We start from the raw sequence: 20,939 nt of genomic DNA, 5'->3' as shown, positions 1-20,939 counted from the left end.
CTCAGTTTCCACCTCATTTTGTGGGCAGTGTGCACATAGCCTGTCTTCTCTTGAGAGCCAGGTCTGCCTACGGCAGCCTTTCTCAATAGCAAGGCTATGCTCACCTAGTCTGTACATAGTCAAAGCTTTCCATAAGTTTGGGTCAGTCAAAGTGGTCAGGTATTCTGCCACTGTGTACTCTCTGTTTGGGGCCAAATAGCATTCTAGTTTGCTCTGTTTTTTAGTTAATTCCTTCCAATTTGTCAAGTAATTCTCTTTTTGTTTTCTCATGATTTGGTTGGGTCTAATTGTGTTGCTGTCCTCTGTGGGGTCTGCTTGTGTTTGTGGTCAGAGACCCAGGACCAGCTTGCTTAGGGGACTCTTCTCCAGGTTCATCTCTCTGTAGGTTTTTGGCTTTGTTATGGAAGGTTTAAGAATCGCTTCCTTTTAGGTGGTTGTAGAATTTAACAGCTCTTTTCTGGATTTTGATAATTAGCGGTTATCAGCCTAATTCTGCTCTGCATGCATTATTTTGTGTTTTACGTTGCACACGGAGGATATTTTTGCAGAATTCTGCATGCAAAGTCTCAATTTGGTGTTTGTCCCATTGTGTGAATTCTTGGTTGGTGAGAGGACCCCAGACCTCACAACCATATAGGGCAATGGGTCTTATAAATGATTCAAGTATTTTTGGTATGTTGCAATTTATGTTCCTTTTGATGGCGTAGAAGCCCTTCTTGCCTTGTTTCTCAGATCGTTTACAGCTTTGTGGAAGTTACCTGTGGCGCTGCTGTTTAGACCAAGGTATGTTTAGTATTTTGTGTGCTCTAGGGCAACGTGTGGTCCTGGCTGAACCTTTTTTGGAACACCATTATTTTGGTCTTACTGATATTTACTGTCAGGGCCCAGGTCTGGCAGAAACTGTGTAGAAAATCTAGGTGCTGCTGGAGGCCCTCATTGGTTAGTGACAGAAGCACCAGATCATCAGCAAACAGTAGTCATTTGACTTCAGATTCTAGTAGGGTGAGGCCTGGTGCTATAGACTGTTCTAGGGCCATCGCCAATTCGTTGATATATACAGTTGAAGTCAGAAGTTTACATACAGTTAGGTTGGAGTCATAAAATCTCATTTTTCAACCACTCCACAAATTTCTTGTTAACAAACTATAGTTTTGGCAAGTCGGTTAGGACATCTACTTTGTGCATGACACAAGTAGTTTTTCCAACAATTGTTTACAGACAGATTATTTCACTTAAAATTCACTGTATCACAATTCCATTGGGTCAGAAGTTTACATACGCTAAGTTGACTGTGCCTTTAAACAGCTTGGAAAATTCCAGAAAATGTCATGGCTTAAGGAGCTTCTAATAGGCTAATTGACATCATTTGAGTCAATTGGAGGTATACCTGTGGATGTATTTCAAGGCCTACCTTCAAACTCAGTGCCTCTTTACTTGACATCATGGGAAAATCAAAAGAAATAAGCCAAGACCTCAGAAAAAATTGTAGACCACCACAAGTCTTGTTCATCCTTGGAAGCAATTTCCAAACGCCTGAAGGTACCACGTTCATCTGTACAATCAATAGTATGCAAGTATAAACACCATGGGACCACGCAGCCGTCATACCGCTCAGGAAGGAGACGCATTCTGTCTCCTAGAGATTAACGTACTTTGGTGCAAAAAGTGCAAATCAATCCCTGATCTGATAGGGGTGTCAGTGGGCTGACTGTGAACACTAAGAGACTCTGGATTGAGGTCAGTGATAAAGTAGTCTACAGTACTTCTGCCAAGAGATTAGCTATAGGTGTACCTACCATAGGAGTCCCCTCGAACCCTACCATTGACTATGTACAGACCCACCGTGCGACAGAGCTGCAGGAGTTGTGACCCGTTTTTGTTGGTTATGTTGTCATAGTTGTGCCTAGGGGGGCATATTTCATTTATTTTACCTTTATTTATACAGGTTTTTTCTCATTGAGATAATATCTATTTTCCAAGATAGACCTGGTCCAATAGCAGCAGAGGGAACAACGTTTAAGACAAAACAACTTACATACAATAACACAACATTAAACAAAACTATAAACACACACAGTACAACAAACATTTTACATTAAAAACACAAACATCTTGTCTAAAAACAGCTGGCCTAAAAACAATTACACTCTTCTATGATATATACATCGATCAAGTGTTTAAACTCCACCAACGGAACAAGATCATCACATTTTAAAATGTTCAGGAGGGAATTCCAGGACCAAGGTGCTAAGTAACTAAAACTATTTCTACCATGACATGTTCTAATTTTTGGTACTGTTAGAAGCAAATCAGAATGGGACCGTAATTGATATTTATTTACTGACCTGACTAAAAAATAACGTAGATAAAATGGCATTTTACCCAAAATGGCCTTATAAATCTGTGTATACCAGTGTTTAAGCCTACGCAAGGTCAATGACGACCAGCCAACAGCACTGTAGAGATCACAATGATGTGTTCGACATTTCTGATTTGTAATAAACCTGAGGGCTACATGATACACTGAATCAAGTGCTCTCAGGGTAGTGGCTGAGGCCTGCATACATATAACATCACTAAAATCTAAAACCGACAGTAATGTACATCGTACCAGCTCCTTCCTGGCCTCAAAAGAAAAACAATCCTTATGACGGTAATAAAATCCTATTTTCAGCTTGAGCTTCCTTATCAAGTTCTCTACATGCACAGTGAAGCTCAGCTTATCATCAACCCACACACCCAAATATTTGTACACTTTAACTTGCTCTATAGTATGTCCAGTCAATGTAGCAATGACATGATTTGTAACATGCCTGGCATTTGAAAATCTCATGCATTTGTTTTACCCGAATTTAGAATCAGCTTTAAATCATACAGATTCTGTTGTATGATGTTAAATGCTCTTTGGGCATTTTCAAAAGCTAAAGATAAACTACTACCACTTGAATAAAGAACAGTATCATCTCCATAAAAATGAACATCCGCTGTTTCAATAAGATCCCCAATGTTGTTGATATACAAAATGAACAACAGTGGGCCCAAAATAGAACCTTGCGGAACACCTGAGCACACCTCTATGGACTCAGATTTACAACCATCCGCCATTACACATTGTGTACGATTTGATAGGTAATTTATAAACCAATCTAGAGCATGACCAGTAATTCCACAACATTTTGCACTAACACAGCATGGTCCACGGTGTCAAAAGCCTTCGACAAATCAACAAAAACAGACACACATTGTAACTTCTTATCAAGAGCACAGTGGATGTCATTTAAAACCTTCAATGTTGTTCAATGTTGAAACAGTGCTGTAGCCAGACCTAAAACCTGATGGCATTCCATTTAAGATGTTGTTTTCTTGGAAGTAGACCTTTAGCTGCCTACTAACTAAGGACTCCAGTACCTTTGACAGTACAGACAATTTTGATGAATGCTGTCACCTCCAGGTAGGTGTTTGTCCCCCTGTGTGCTGAGGGTGTCAGGTTCTTGTCCGGTTCCGGCATTTAGGTCGCCACAGACTAGTACATATCCCTGGGCCTGGAAATGATTGATTTCCCCCTCCAGGATGGAGAAGCTGTCATCATTAAAGTATGGGGATTCTAGTGGAGGGATATAGGTAGCACACAGGAGGACATTTTTCTCTGTTAAGATCATTTATTTTAGAATTTCTAGCCAAATGTGAAATGTTCCTGTTTTGACTAATTTAATGGAGTGAGTTAGGTCTGCTCTATACCAAAGTAGCATACCCCCTGAGTCCCTTCCCTGTTTCACACCTGGTAGTTTGGTGGATGGGACTACCAGCTCTCTGTAACCTAGAGGGCAACCAGTGGGTCTGTCTCCTCTATACCATGTTTCTTGTAGGATGACAATGTCTGTATTTATGATTTCTTTGATGAAGTCCAGGTTCCTGCTCTTTAGGCCAAAGGCAGATGACCTCAGGCCTTGGATTTTTCAGGATAAGATAGTAAAGGCTTTGTGTTCCATAAAGTGTCCAATTGTTTTGGTCGTATGGTTTGGCCTAAGCCCAGTAAGTGTGAGCAGAGCCTGCTGAGCATCTGGAACATGCCATTAGCTTGGGCCAGTGTAAGAGTGGGGGTTGGGCCTGTTTTCCTGTTCATGGCCTGGGCTTATGTGTGACTTCCATTTTGAGGCCCTCGTTGCAGGAGGGGAGGGCATGGGGTGGGCAGGAGGGGCATAGGTCTGATCTGAGGGGGCCTAAATGTGGTGTGGGCATGGTTGACTTGGGGGGGGGGGGGGGGGGTGTTGATTGGTTGGGGGTGGGAGTGTGGATGTGGCTGGTGGTGTTGTGGTCTGGATGTAGGTCCTCTCGGTGTGGGTCCTCTATGTGTAGGTCCGGTGGTGTCCCGCAGGTCTGGGAGAGTGTCTCGCTGGTCTGGGCGGGGTGTCTATTGATCTGTTGCTCCTGTGTGAAGTGTTGGTGCTGCGTTTGAGAGTGATGTCCTTTAGTGTCCGGGCGAAGGTGGGCACTGCTGCCTTGTATAGGTGGACCTGGTCATAAAGGCTGTTCAAGTCCAGGGTAGAGTGGTGGGCCAAGTAAACATTTGGTTTTGAGGCACAGTCACAGGAAATACTTGTGTTTACCCGCTGTATGGTAGCAGAGTGGAAGTATTTTTGTGGTAGCAGGGTGGATATAACCACTTGTGCATTGGGGGAAGTAGAATAAGCTTTTTCAATCACTCCCTTGAGTGCTGTGGCCACCCTTTCCTGCTGTGTTCTCAGGTGGTTTGTGCCTGTGTGTATTATTATGTGGCTGGGTGACCCTAGTTGGTACTCAGACAGAAGGTCTAGGGCACGCTGGGTGTTTGGACACCGGAGTTTAGACACACTGTGTTTGGGAAAAGAGATTTGTATTAGCTGACTCAGAGTCCTCGTTGTCTAGTATCCTGTTTCCACCCCTCGGTAACACCACCTCTCTTAACAGAGGGGTAGTGTGTTAATATAGCACTGTGCCATGCCAGGGGATGGTCTGGTTAATATAGCACTGTGCCATGCCAGGGGATGGTCTGGTTAATATAGCACTGTGTCATGCCAGGGGATGGTCTGGTTAATATAGCACTGTGCCATGCCAGGGGATGGTCTGGTTAATACAGCACTGTGTCATGCCAGGGGATGGTCTGGTTAATACAGCACTGTGCCATGCCAGGGGATGGTCTGGTTAATATAGCACTGTGCCATACCAGGGGATGGTCTGGTTAATATAGCACTGTGCCATACCAGGGGATGGTCTGGTTAATATAGCACTGTGCCATGCCAGGGGATGGTCTGGTTAATATAGCACTGTGCCATGCCAGGGGATGGTCTGGTTAATATAGCACTGTGCCATGCCAGGGGATGGTCTGGTTAATACAGCACTGTGCCATGCCAGGGGATGGTCTGGTTAATATAGCACTGTGCCATGCCAGGGGATGGTCTGGTTAATATAGCACTGTGCCATGCCAGGGGATGGTCTGTGTGGAAGATGAGGTTGCTGATGTTCCCATTTTTATAATAGTTAGCAAAAAGTGTCTCTTGATTTTCCATAAGGAGATTCATGTTGTACTCTTTTCTTGTCTTATTATTCTTTACACACTGTATTTTAATTACCTCTGAACAGCGGGAGGCAGCTTCTAAGGCCTCTCCATTTGGTTGGAGTAGACTGTACGACTCTTCTGCCATTGTTGTGCTATAAAGGTATTTGACACCTCTCACTTGACACGTCAATGCTAATTGAAGTTGTATCAAGCTTGGCAGCCTTAATTTAGCATTCAGTCCTTATAAAGTAACGTAATGTATTTTTCTTTTTGGCTTTTGGAAATAAAATATAGCTTCAGACTAAACATTACTCACTCAGTTCCAGGTTGGATGGTATTTTCAGGTTTCTGTTGTTTTTTAGAGAATTTGCTGTACAGCTTTGGAATAATGATCTTTGGTAGTTGTAAACCTTCCAGGTGATTCCGTAATTCTGTCCAAAATCAGGTTGTAGGTTTGGAGTTTTGATTTGGAGTGAAGGTTATGTTGTAGAGGGCAGCATCCTGTATATGTCCCTGACAAAAAAATCCAAGTTTATCTAACTCAAAATCTATCTTTTTTAAAGAACATGCTGAAAAATGCAGGAGCTCATCTGCTCTCGCTCTCTTTCTCTCTCGCTCTCTCGCTCTCTCTTTCTCTCGCTCTCTCGCTCTCTCGCTCTCTCCTTCTCTACCTCAAATAAAACAAACGGAGAGATTGTTAGGGGCAATTAAAGAGTGCACTCATGCTTTGTTATCTTTTGTTCTGGTGATGGTTGAATTGATGTTGAACTGATGTTAATAGATTGATGTTGAATTGACGTTAAGTTTATGTTGAACTGATGTTAATAGACTGATGTTGAATTGACGTTAAGTTGATGTTGAACTGATGTTAATAGACTGATGTTGAATTGACGTTAAGTTGATGTTGAACTGATGTTAATAGATTGATGTTGAATGCTTTGACTGTGGTGCTGCTCTCACTGTGTTGCTGCTCTCACTGTGGTGCAGCTCTCACTGTGGTGCTGCTCTCACTGTGTTGCTGCTCTCACTGTGGTGCTGCTCTCACTGTGGTGCTGCTCTCACTGTAGTGCTGCTCTCACTGTGGTGCTGCTCTCACTGTGTTGCTGCTCTCACTGTGTTGCTGCTCTCACTGTGGTGCTGCTCTCACTGTGGTGCTGCTCTCACTGTAGTGCTGCTCTCACTGTGGTGCTGCTCTCACTGTGTTGCTGCTCTCACTGTGGTGCTGCTCTCACTGTGGTGCTGCTCTCACTGTAGTGCTGCTCTCACTGTGGTGCTGCTCTCACTGTGTTGCTGCTCTCACTGTGGTGCTGCTCTCACTGTGGTGCTGCTCTCACTGTGGTGCTGCTCTCACTGTAGTGCTGCTCTCACTGTGGTGCTGCTCTCACTGTGGTGCTGCTCTCACTGTGGTGCTGCTCTCACTGTGGTGCTGCTCTCACTGTAGTGCTGCTCTCACTGTGGTGCTGCTCTCACTGTGTTGCTGCTCTCACTGTGGTGCTGCTCTCACTGTGGTGCTGCTCTCACTGTGGTGCTGCTCTCACTGTAGTGCTGCTCTCACTGTGGTGCTGCTCTCACTGTGGTGCTGCTCTCACTGTGGTGCTGCTCTCACTGTGGTACTGCTCTCACTGTGGTGCTGCTCTCACTGTGGTGCTGCTCTCATTGTAGTGCTGCTCTCACTGTGGTGCTGCTCTCACTGTAGTGCTGCTCTCACTGTGGTGCTGCTCTCACTGTGGTGCTGCTCTCACTGTGGTGCTGCTCTCACTGTGGTGCCAATGAAGCAAAACATATTTCAACTCTGGAGTTCAACTTAGATAACCTTAATTGACTGTTTCTCTGTTTACTGCACACTTATCAGTGAGAAACATACATTTCTCTTACCTCTTCTCCTTCATCCCATCTTTATTTTCCTCCTCTCCACTCTCCCTTCCCCCCTGTCTCAGGTCTCTGTCGGGGCGTATAGTGGGTGGCGTGTGGTGGTTCTTCACTCTCATCATCATCTCGTCCTACACGGCCAACCTGGCTGCTTTCCTCACAGTGGAGAGGATGGTATCGCCCATAGAGAGTGCTGAGGATCTGGCCAAGCAGACGGAGATCGCCTATGGAACACTGGACTCAGGCTCCACCAAGGAGTTCTTCAGGGTGAGTACACACACACACACACACAGACAAGCTTGAACACACACACACACACACACACACACACACACACACACACACACACACACACACACACACACACACACACACATACACATACACATACACATACACATACACATACATACACACATACACATACACATACACATACATACACACACACGCTTGCTCGCATAAGTGTGTGTATGTGGATAGTTGGGGCCTGGCAGTAGCAGACAGTGTGTGCATCTGTGTGCAGCGTTAGTATCATCAACATAACGAGCTAGAATCTGTGGAGGGTGAAGAAGCTTTTTACTCTGAGAGGGATTTACCACCATTCATTTAGTGTGAGTGTGTGCGTGTGCATATGCGTGTGTGTGTGAGGGAGTATGTATTTTTCCCCGCTGATTTCTTAAAGCAGGAAGGTAAGTTTATGATTGTCACTACATTGAAAATATGGCATTGTTTGTCCTGGCAGACAGAGAAAGACAGAGGGATAGATACAGAGAAGGAGAAAGAAAGAGGGAGGGAGGGAGAGTAATGGGGGGAGAGGCTCGCTGGTCCTGACGGAAGTGACTGACATTATTATGGGATAGGTGTCCGTCACGCCCCAGCAAATCCGGGCCAGGCAGGCACAGGCGCGCGCGCACACACACACACACACACACACACACACACACACACACACACACACACACACACACACACACACACACACACACACACACACACACACACACACACACACACACACACACACACACACACACACACACACACACACACTGGCATCTCTACTCCAGACTGTGGCTCATTGGCTAAGGCTGAGGCTTATCGTGTCCTAAAGGAGACAGGGAATAACAGTTCATAACGGAGAGAGAGAACAAAGACAGGATAAAAACAAGGGAGTAACAAGACGGTTGTGGAGAATGACAGTTTGTTCCCCAGCTTGTTATTTTCATTCCTCACACACACACACACACACACACACACACACACACACACACACACACACACACACACACACACACACACACACACACACACACACACACACACACACACACACACACACACACACACACTGCAGCACACCAAGGTCAAGCATAAAGTTGTGTGTGTATAACAGGGTCTGTTTAGAGACAGAGACAGCAGCACCAGTTGATACAGCTATAACACACTCATAGACAGACCCACATCCTACAATAACACACTATCCACTAGCAGTTGGGTTCCTGCTTTGTCTCATTTCCACGCTGCTTAGATCATTTCTCATTCTCTCACTGCATTCTAATGAATGCCCTGTGAAGAGCATCTGCAGATGACTGTACATATTTCAGGACCAGTGATCATTGCAGCTGTGAGGACCTGTACCAATAATTCAGCTTTACACATAAGATGAATGAATGAATGAATGGATGGATTGATAACTAACCCTAACGCTAACCTTTAACCTCTTCTCTTTACCTTTCCTTCTCTCAGAGGTCAAAGATTGCTGTATATGAGAAGATGTGGTCCTATATGAAGTCTGCTGAGCCCTCTGTCTTCGCTAAGACCACAGCGGAGGGCGTGGCTCGCGTCCGCAAGTCCAAAGGGAAGTACGCTTTCCTCCTGGAGTCCACCATGAATGAGTACACGGAACAACGCAAGCCCTGCGACACCATGAAGGTTGGAGGCAACCTGGACTCCAAGGGATATGGCATCGCCACACCTAAAGGCTCACAGCTAAGGTGGGTGGAGTAGTATAACTGATGTTATGGTATTCCACCTACCCTGGTGTGCCTTTTATATGGATCACTTAGTAGTGTCTTAGTCTGGTCTATGTCTGTTGCCTTTTCTCTTTCTGTCTGTCTGTCTCTCTGTCTCACTCTCTCTCTTGTTAGTTTCTCTTTCTTTCTTTCTTCCTCTCTCTCACGTTAATTTCTTTCTCTCCCTCTCTCTCTCTGTAGTTTCTCTCTCTCTTTCTCTCTTTTTCATTAGTTTCTTTCTCTCCCTCTCCCTCTCCCTCTCTACCTCTCTCTCTTTCTTTCTTTCTCTCTCTCCCTCTCTCTCTCTCGTTAGTTTCTTTCTCTCCCTCCCTCGCTCCCTCTAGTTTCTCTCTCTCGTTAGTTTCTTTCTTTCCCTCTCTCTCTCTCTCTCTCCCCCCCTCTCTTTCTCTCTCTCTCTCTCTCTCTCTCTCTCTTTCTCCCTCTCTCTCTCTCCCCCTCTCTTTCTCTCTCCCCCCTCTCTTTCTCTCTCTCTCTCTCTGTCTCTCTATTTCCCTCTGTCTATGTTGTGTTGAGTTCTTTAGTGCCTGTTAGCTCCATTGTTCTGTTGTATTGCTGTCTGTCCGTCTCTCCGTCCATCCGTCTCTCTGTCCATTGTTCTTTCACTCACTTTCTCTCTTCATAGGGCCACCGATCAGGTAATCTGTCTACTCGTTTGTCATCTTGACTGTCTCATTCCTTCATTCTCAGATATAGAGTGTAATGTAGATACTATCTGTTTTTGTACTGAGGCTGATTGTGAATGAAGTTACTAACGGTGATGCCGTTGGGAGGGGCGTAGCACCGTGGCGTTGCCATGACTCCCAGAGCCACCCGGGGGAATTTATAGACACACAGGAAACAAGGTGTTGAAGGGCCTGGCCAACGGGGGGAACAAAAATCTGAAAACTATCAAATTATTTCATAACACCCCAAAAAACAGATCATTTCAATGAAATCAAATCAATTAAAACAAACAAATTGTCACGATCCAATTAATTGATGATTCCCTGAAACATGATCCATAAATGAGTGTGTGTGTTGGTGTGTGTGTGTGTTTGGACCAAGAGGTGTCCCATCTATAGCAGCAGGAATACTGACACCCTTTCTATAACTTTTCCTATAACTTCCCCCTGTGCACCGTGCAAAGAAGTCCTCCCACTCCCCTACCCCTTTACAAGGGTTCCTTTTCCACTGAGATAAATGAAGGTTTTCTGTTTCCGAGGGAAAAGTGACAGCCAGTGGACGATAGTCCCCATCTGGCCTATCACTATTCTGGGACTATCGACTGCTGTCTATGGCTTCTCCTGATCATGGGAAAACCTACCGGGACCATGCACGTGGACAGGAGAGCGCACGTCAGGCGAGTGCCCCTGCTCGCGGCAAGCCATTCAAAGCCCTGATTTGATATGATGAATCTTATTATTAGTTTTAAGATATGTAGTTTAAACCATATGTTGGTAATTCATATGATAATATATATTGCTTATATAATTCAAATTATTTTCCATGTTTGTAAAGCCTTATTCCTTCCCCCTATCCTTCTTATGATGGTGATATTTTCCATGGCTTGCAGCACACCTCGGAGAACTCTCTCTCTCTCTCTCTAGCCTCTCAGCCATGGGGCAGCTCAGTGTACAATTCCACAATAATGACTGTCTTTCTGACTCCCTGTCTGTCCATACCAGACACACACACACACACACACACACACACACACACACACACACACACACACACACACACACACACACACACACACACACACACACACACACACACACACACACACACACACACACACACACACAGTGCCAGTGTGAGTGTGTGCTATTTTAGCCCACAGTCCGTTTTTAGAGGTCGTTTCCCCTCAGGGGTGTGAGGTAGAGAGCTGCCGGGGATTAGGACAGGAGCGGCAGGGACCAGAACACCAGCAGCAGGGTATTAGCTCTGTGTCAGCAGGGGACTGAGATAGGCTTTAACACAACATTTAACCAGGGCTCCACCACTCCCCTTTACTTGCCCTGCTGCACATCATTCAGACAATAGCCTGGTAAAGGTGGACTGAATGAAAGGGGTTTGGGCTATTTGCCTCTGTTGTCTCTCTCTATAGGCTCTATATGTTGAAAGGGTGGGCATTCAATGTTGCAAATATATCTCTACAATAAAGTGGGATGTAAAAGCTGGAAAAGAGAGAGAAAGAGAAAGAGAGAGGGTTGTCTGGAGGTTTGTACATGTCCACTAATCTGATGCCTTCCAACCAATCCCCGGCGTTCCTTTTTCCTCATCCCATTGGCTCATCATTGGCTGATACTCCATCCCTCCTCTGACCAACTATGTTTTATCCCTCTGAAGAAATGCGGTCAACCTGGCCGTGTTAAAACTCAACGAGCAGGGCCTGTTGGACAAATTGAAAAATAAATGGTGGTACGACAAGGGAGAGTGTGGCAGCGGGGGAGGGGACTCCAAGGTTAGCCTCTCTGTCTCCGAACACGGTTCAACCGTGTTCGGGAAGTAATGTGTGCATCTGCCCCAGCCACACAGATCACTGATGAACATAACCTCCCCCCCCCCCCCCCCCCCCCCACACACACACTTCGACTCCCCCTGTACTGAAACGAGGGAGGAAAGAAGAGAGATAGGAGAGCAATTACTGTCAAAGCAAGAATATTGGCCCTCTAGTGGATGCTCTGGAGAGAGGAGTGTGGACCAGAACCCTGTAGTGGATGCTCTGGAGAGAGGAGTGTGGACCAGAACCCTGTAGTGGATGCTCTGGAGAGAGGAGTGTGGACCAGAACCCTGTAGTGGATGCTCTGGAGAGAGGAGTGTGGACCAGAAGGCTGTCAGAACATAGAGCAGGGTTCCCCAACTGGCCTGCGTGTGGTTTTATTTGAGAAAAAAAAAATCAGGAAATCAGATCCAAGTGATTTTAATTTCGTAAATTTGTTCCCAAGTATTCCCACACATACAGTATGTGTTTGTATGCAAATAATAATAATGAATACTATTTGATTGGATTTATATAGCACTTTTCTACCAACTGAGATACTCAAAGCGCTTTACATAGTTGGGGGAAATATTCACCTTATTCACCATCAATGTGTAGCACCCACCTCAGTGATGCACAGCGACCATTTTTGTGGCAGAACTCTCACCACACATCAGCTATCAGGGGGAGAGGTGAGGAGGGATATATGCCAATTAGGAATAAAGGGAATGATGGAATGTGGCCAGGTTGGGAATTTAGCCATGACACCGGGGTGAACAAGACACCCGTTTTAACGTCCCATCCAAAACACGGCACCCTACGCAGGACAATGTTCCCAAATGTAATCAAGGTATGAAATTATTATGGTTTAGTGAAATATTATATCTGTTTAGGCTTCTTGTGGTCAATTTGCAGTATAATAATATATATTTTTATTATGTTCCGGCCCCCTGACCATCTGCTCAAGAAAGAATTCGCCCGTGGCTGAATCTAGTTGATGATCCCTGACGTAGAGGGAGAGATAGAGAGGAAGGATGGACGGATGAACTAGAGCGATGATATACTTCATGTTTTGATTTACTTTATTGTTTGGTGCCTTTTAGATTCATTTTCAGATCTCTTACCCAGGTCTTGTTAATGACGTGCAGTAAATTGCCCCATGCAGTCCCCTCTCTCCCAGTGTGAGTAGGCCATGCCAATAGTCCTGTGTTCACAGTAATTGCCTCTGCTTGTGTAGCGCCGGCTGGGGCAGCATGGGCACGTTACCTGAAGTGATGCAGGGGGGTCCCACTCATATGTCTGTAGCTCGCTTAGCTCTCGCCCCCCTCAGCCCCCCAACGAGCATACACACATGTACTCAGTGGGACCCAGACTGGGTCACTTTTACCAAGCAGTACCATTTATGTGACAGTTCTGACTGTATGTGACCTAATAACATAAAATAACATGACCTATGATGTTATTTATGTTATTTTTACACGCCAAGAACCCCGGTAAACCTTGCGGTTTTGAAACTGAGTGAAGCAGGCGTCTTAGACAAACTGAAAAACAAATGGTGGTACGATAAGGGCGAGTGTGGACCCAAGGACTCGGGAAGTAAGGTCAGTGTCACGGGCAGAGTGGGGGACCAAACACCCTCACTGTGTGACAGACAGGCACGACTCTAGATTAGCCTGGAGACTAAGATTAGCATTAGGATTAGCATCAGGATTAGCATCAGTTACATTTTGATATAATCTAATAATAATATTTGATTGATTACTGTTGAATAGTTCTATCACTGTTAGTATTCTGCCTATGCCACATCTGCCTGTATAATGTGATTATGGCCTTCATAATAATGGCCTTACTCTCAGAATACCATTCAGTTGACTATTCTCTGGTTTACTCTGGGTAGAAGACAAGTCAAAGAGTGGAGAGGTTCTTTGAAACATAATGAGTCTTATAAAACTACAGATAATCTTAGAACATGTAAATTGTCTTTAGAAGAACACTAGAGAGATTCATAGAACATGTGAGTTGTCTTTAGAACACTAGAGAGATTCATAGAACATGTGAGTTGTCTTTAGAACACTAGAGAGATTCTTAGAACATGTGAGTTGTCTTTAGAAGAACACTAGAGAGATTCATAGAACATGTGAGTTGTCTTTAGAACACTAGAGAGATTCTTAGAACATGTGAGTTGTCTTTAGAAAAACACTAGAGAGATTCATAGAACATGTGAGTTGTCTTTAGAACACTAGAGAGATTCTTAGAACATGTGAGTTGTCTTTAGAAAAACACTAGAGAGATTCATAGAACATGTGAGTTGTCTTTAGAAGAACACTAGAGAGATTCTTAGAATATCAGAGAACTTTTAAGAATGCCAGTGAAGTTCTTAAAATACCGGGGACCTTCACCAAGACTGTCTGAATAGAATACTTTATCATCACTCATCCAAAAGCCTGACTAATACGATGACTGAATATACTTTAATTGGTATGATGTACTAGTCATCCTCGACTTAATACTTAATACTTGTAGCAATATTAAAATGTTTATTTACTTAAATTGTAGTCATGCATTAGTAGTAGATATGCAGTTGATGTAGTACTACTGTCATAGTAGTAGTAATAGATATATTATATGCACTTGTAGATAATACGCTTTAATGATGGTAGTAGTAGAAGTGCTTCCCGTAGTAGACTAGTCATAGTAGTGGTAGATGCTGTAGTTGTTTGTAGAAGTAGACGTTATTGTGCTGAAAACTAAATAACTAAGCTGCCTGTTCTGTGTCTCACTAGCTCCACTGTCTCTCTCTCTCTAACCCCTGTGCTCTCCGTCCCCCCTCCCAGGACAAGTCCTCCCAGGCCCTGAGCCTGAGCAACGTGGCTGGGGTCTTCTACATCCTGGTGGGGGGTCTGGGCCTAGCCATGCTGGTGGCCCTGGTCGAGTTCTGCTACAAGTCGCGTGCCGAGGCCAAGCGCATGAAGGTGGACCTTAGCCCCCCTCACTGCCCCAGCCCCTCTCCCAGCACCCAGAATTTAGCCACTTATAGAGAGGGGTACAACGTATACGGCTCCGAGGGGGTCAAGATATAGGGGTAGGACTTAGGGCCTCCTATAGGTGGGCTGGTGTGAAGTTTCTTGTGCGTGTAGCCTCTAGCAACAGCAAACCAGTGTTGTTGTGACTGTGGTGAAGCATTGTGGAACCAATGTGCTTTTGTTTTTCCCTTTATTTTCCTGTTGTGACAGCTTCTTATGTTTCAGTTTTTGTTTGTTTTTCTGATCGTTGATGTGTAGCGCTTCACCCCAGAGCACTCTGGGGGCAGGTGGCAGATTGGTTCCATCGTCTTTGGCTGCAGATGATGATGATGATGAGGATGTTCTACACCTGCATTCTGTCCATACTCAGTACACTACACATACAGCACATAAGACATAGAACATTGGTGCACATCTCCTGTCCTCAAGGCCCGCACTGTCTGCTGGTTTTAACACTGTTCTAATAAGTGACTGATTTAGACCTTGGTAAGCAGGTGTATGGACCATCTCTCTATTCAATCAATAACATTGATTGACCAGTTAGGTACTAAGGAGAACAGAAAACCAGCAGGACTGCTTCATTGGAGGACTGGAGTTTAACAGACAAGTTAAGCCCCCTGTCAGAGTTCTAGAATTGTAGAATTGTTCTAGAAATGCCCAAACATCCTGAATGAGGTGGAGTTAGAAAAACATCCCGAATGAGGTAGTTAGAAAAACATCCTGAATGAGGTGGAGTTAGAAAAACATCCCGAATGAGGTAGTTAGAAAAACATCCTGAATGAGGTGGAGTTAGAAAAACATCCCGAATGAGGTGGAGTTAGAAAAACATCCTGAATGAGGTAGTTAGAAAAACATCCTGAATGAGGTGGAGTTAGAAAAACATCCCGAATGAGGTAGTTAGAAAAACATCCTGAATGAGGTGGAGTTAGAAAAACATCCCGAATGAGGTGGAGTTAGAAAACCATCCTGAATGAGGTAGTTAGAAAAACATCCCGAATGAGGTAGTTAGAAAAACATCCTGAATGAGGTGGAGTTAGAAAAACATCCCGAATGAGGTGGAGTTAGAAAAACATCCCGAATGAGGTGGAGTTAGAAAAACATCCTGAATGAGGTGGAGTTAGAAAAACATCCTGAATGAGGTGGAGTTAGAAAAACATCCTGAATGAGGTAGTTAGAAAAACATCCTGAATGAGGTAGTTAGAAAAACATCCTGAATGAGGTGGAGTTAGAAAAACATCCTGAATGAGGTGGAGTTAGAAAAACATCCCGAATGAGGTGGAGTTAGAAAAACATCCCGAATGAGGTGGAGTTAGAAAAACATCCTGAATGAGGTGGAGTTAGAAAAACATCCTGAATGGGGTGGAGTTAGAAAAACATCCCGAATGAGGTGGAGTTAGAAAAACATCCCGAATGAGGTGGAGTTAGAAAAACATCCTGAATGAGGTGGAGTTAGAAAAACATCCTGAATGAGGTGGAGTTAGAAAAACATCCTGAATGAGGTGGAGTTAGAAAAACATCCCGAATGAGGTGGAGTTAGAAAAACATCCTGAATGAGGTGGAGTTAGAAAAACTGTACAAAACCTCACCTCACCGTACAAACCTCACTTTACAAAACCCTCACCTTACTGTACAAAACCTAACCTTACTGTACAAAATCTCACCTTACAAACCCTCACCTTACTGTACAAAACCTCACCTTACAAAACCTCACCTTACTGTACAAAACCTCACCTTACAAACCTCACCTTACTGTACAAAACCTCACCTTACAAACCTCACCTTACTGTACAAAACCTCACCTTACTGTACAAATCCTCACTTTACAAAACCTCACCTTACTGTAAAAAATCTCACCTTACAAACCTCACCTTACTGTACAAAACCCCACCTTACTGTACAAATCCTCACTTTACAAAACCTCCCCTTACTGTACAAAATCTCACCTTACAAACCTCACCTTACTAACCTCACCTTACTGTACAAAACCTCACCTTACTGTACAAATCCTCACCTTACAAACCTCACCTTACTGTACAAAATCTCACCTTACAAACCTCACCTTACTGTACAAAATCTCACCTTACAAACCTCACCTTACAGTACAAAAACTCACCTTGCAAACCTCACCTTACTGTACAAAACCTCACCTTACTGTACAAAATCTCACCTTACAAACCTCACCTTACTGTACAAAACCTCACCTTACTGTACAAATCCTCACTTTACAAAACCTCACCTTACTGTACAAAACCTCACCTTACAAAACCTCACTTTACAAAACCTCACCTTACAGTCGTGGCCAAAAGTTTTGAGAATGACACAAATATTACATTTCACAAAGTTTGCTGCTTCAGTGTCTTTAGATATTTTTGTCAGATGTTACTATGGAATACTGAAGTATAATTACAAGCATTTCATAAGTGTCAAAGGCTTTTATTGACAATTACATGAAGTTGATGCAAAGAGTCAATATTTGCCGTGTTGACCCTTCCTTTTCAAGACCTCTGCAATCCGCCCTGGCATGCTGTCAATTAACTTCTGGGCCACATCCTGACTGATGGCAGCCCATTCTTGCATAATCAATGCTTAGAGTTTGTCAGAATTTGTGGGTTTTTGTTTGTCCACCCGCCTCTTGAGGCTTGACCACAAGTCAATTAAATTAAGGTCTGGGGAGTTTCCTGGCCATGGACCCAAAATATCGATGTTTTGTTCCCCGAGCTACTTAGTTATCACTTTTGCCTTATGGCAAGGTGCTCCATCATGCTGGAAAAGGCATTGTTCGTCACCAAACTGTTCCTGGATGGTTGGGAGAAGTTGCTATCGGAGGATGTGTTGGTACCATTCTTTATTCATGGATGTGTTCTTAGGCAAAATTGTGAGTGAGCCCACTCCCTTGGCTGAGAAGCAACCCCACCAATGAATCGTCTCAGGATGCTATACTGTTGGCATGACACAGGACTGATGGTAGCGCTCATCTTGTCTTCCCCGGACAAGCTTTTTTCCGGATGCCTCAAACAATCGGAAAGGGGATTCATCAGAGAAATTGACTTTACCCCAGTCCTCAGCAGTCCAATCCCGGTACGTTTTGCAGAATATCAGTCTGTCCCTGATGTTTTTCCTGGAGAGAAGTGGCTTCTTTGCTGCCCTTCTTGACACCAGACCATCCTCCAAAAGTATTTGCCTCACTGTGTGTGCAGATGCACTCACACCTGCCTGCTGCCATTCCTGAGCAAGCTCTGTACTGGTGGTGCCCCGATCCCGCAGCTGAATCAACTTTAGGAGACGGTCCTGGCACTTGCTGGACTTTCTTGGGCGCACTGAAGCCTTCTTCACAACAATTGAACTGCTCTCCTTGAAGTTCTTGATGATCCGATAAATGGTTGATTTAGGTGCAATCTTACTGGCAGCAAATTCCTTGCCTGTGAAGCCCTTTTTGTGCAAAGCAATGATGACGGCACGTGTTTCCTTGCAGGTAACCATGGATGACAGAGGAAGAACAATGATTCCAAGCACCACCCTCCTTTTGAAGCTTCCAGTCTGTTATTCGAACTCAATCAGCATGACAGAGTGATCTCCAGCCTTGTCCTCGTCAACACTCACACCTGTGTTAACGAGAGAATCACTGACATGATCTCAGCTGGTCCTTTTGTGGCAGGGCTGAAATGCAGTGGAAATGTTTTTGGGGGATTCAGTTCATTTGCATGGCAAAGAGGGACTTTGCGATTAATTGCAATTCATCTGATCACTCTTCATAACATTCTGGAGTATATGCAAATTGCCATCATACAAACTGAGGCAGCAGACTTTGTGAAAATTAATATTTGTGTCATTCTCAAAACTTTTGGCCACAACTGTACTGTACAAAACCTCACCTTACTGTACAAATCCTAAATTTACAAAACCTCACCTTCCATGTTTTTCAAACCAAGACCCCAGAAATGCATGGTCACCTTGAAATGCAGATGTCTCACAAAAACGTATTTGAAACGTATCCTAAGCATCTGTGTGTTTGTTTTTGCCTGCCTTTTTTATACAATGCTAGTTTAAGTAGTCATATACAGGTAACAGCCAAAATAAAGGAAACACCAACATAAAGTGTCTGAACAGGGCGTTGGGTCCCTACGAGCCGCCAGAACACCTTCAGTGCACCTTGGCATAGATTCTACAAGTGTCTGGAACTCTATTGGAGGGATGCGACATCATTCTTCTACAATAAATTACATAATGTGGTGTTTTGTTGATGGTGGTGGTGGAAAACTGTCTCAGGCGTCGCTCCAGAATCTCCCACAAGTGTTCAATTGTGTTGAGATCTGGTGACAGACACACACACACCTTAATGAGACCAGTCTTTCAAAGTCACTGAGATCTCTTCTAGCCATAGTACTGGGTACTTTTATACATGACCATAAGCATGATGTAATGTTAACTGCTTAATTAACTCAGGAATCACACCTGTGTGGAATCACCTGCCTTCATTATACTTTGTATCCCTCATTTACCCAAGTTTTCCCTTTATTTTGGCAGTTACCTGTATGTTCCAATTCTTGTGTGTGTGTGTGTGTGTGCATTAATTTGTGCTTATGAGCATATGAACATGTATTTGTGTGTTCCTATGTTTTGACAGTGAATTATGTATATGATTCATTAGGGTCATATTACAAAAACTCACAAGTGTTTCTTTCTTTCCTCTTTTCCCATTGCCCATCCCACTCTAATCACCCTGTCATCCTCCCCTGGCTCTTCCCCTCCAGCTGCCCTTTACAGAAGCCATGCGGAACAAGGCTCGGCTGTCAATCACGGGCAGTGTGGGTGAGAATGGGCGTGTCTTAACACCGGACTGCCCTAAGGCCGTCCATGCTGGCCACTCCCTCAGACACCCAGGGCTTACCCTACCATCGGGCCTACCCTGAAAACCAAAAACACACACTGTGCCTTAACCACACACACGGCTACGTCATTACCACCCCGACGCCACACACACAGACACACAGACCAGAGACCGCCAGCAAGCTAACAGCAACAACAGGGAGAGAGGAGGGACAAATATGATGATCACCATCACACTAAAATCCTAATTTGAGCTCCATGAAACAAGGACAACAAGGTGACAAACTAACAGTGTTAGAACACTGACGACGTGGAACCGGAAAGAAAAACTGAGAAAGATAAAAAGATGAAAATGGTGATGATGATGGTGATGATGAAGACTTTGAGCACTGTCATGAGCAGGCAGACGTGACTTTATCTGCCCCAATGTGATAGACTGCGTCCTCTAACAAGCCACACCCCTGATCCCCTACCAGGAAACAATGCTTTAGGACAAATCTTCATCATCTTCACTTGCCTACGAAGAATAAGCTCCAGGCGAATCACTTATAAGACCAGAAAACTGTAAACCTGAAAACGTTGGACTGTACAAACCTGCTCTTTCTCCATGAACTGTTCAGACGAACATGCTTTTACAACGCTTTGGTTAGCGTCTCGCAAACACAATGCAGAGATCACTGAAGTTACCGTAATAGATGAAAACTCAACTGATATCTCCAAACTCTTATGGCTAACACGACCGTAGGATTCACAGGGGTTTGTAAAAAATGAAAATAAAAAGAGTAATAGCTACTGAAACGATCCATAATAATGACAGTAACGCTAAATAACAACTACATGTATCCCTTCTCTGGGCGGGAAACAGAGGTAAAGCTGTACATTCTGTGAAAAGTGAAGAAAACGTATAAAGGTAAATCCCCCATATAAGGTATTGTTTTTGACCAGGGCCAGATTTAGCCATCTAGAGCGCTGGTGTAAAGTAGTCCACTATATGGGGGACAGGGTGTCACGTGGGACATGTTGTTTTCCAGTGGAGAGGGAAGGTACTGACTGTTTCAGAAGCTTGCATTTTAAACTGTTGTAAATTACTGTGTAGCAAAACTGAACTCACCTCTCTTTTTTAACCATCTTAGGTAATAATTCATTGCAATAATGAATATAAGAAAATGCCACTTGTAATTATG

General features: G+C 44.1%; 1 protein-coding gene across 1 annotated transcript in view; it reads left to right on the top strand.

The window, feature by feature from the left end:
* The window catches only part of LOC120028914 (glutamate receptor 4-like), a gene marked incomplete at its 5' end in the record, with an annotated part of 83,180 nt that extends 62,241 nt beyond the window's left edge, over positions 1-20,939 (top strand). The window contains 5 exons of the mRNA XM_038974182.1: positions 7,474-7,672; positions 9,155-9,402; positions 11,773-11,887; positions 14,740-14,877; positions 19,680-20,939. Of these exons, the coding sequence (XP_038830110.1) occupies positions 7,474-7,672; positions 9,155-9,402; positions 11,773-11,887; positions 14,740-14,877; positions 19,680-19,838 (859 nt within the window). The remainder of the gene's footprint in view (positions 1-7,473; positions 7,673-9,154; positions 9,403-11,772; positions 11,888-14,739; positions 14,878-19,679) is intronic.

Source organism: Salvelinus namaycush, chromosome 34 (genome assembly GCF_016432855.1).
Source record: "Salvelinus namaycush isolate Seneca chromosome 34, SaNama_1.0, whole genome shotgun sequence".
NCBI lineage: Eukaryota > Metazoa > Chordata > Actinopteri > Salmoniformes > Salmonidae > Salvelinus > Salvelinus namaycush.
This window is presented reverse-complemented; position numbering and strand designations above follow the sequence as displayed.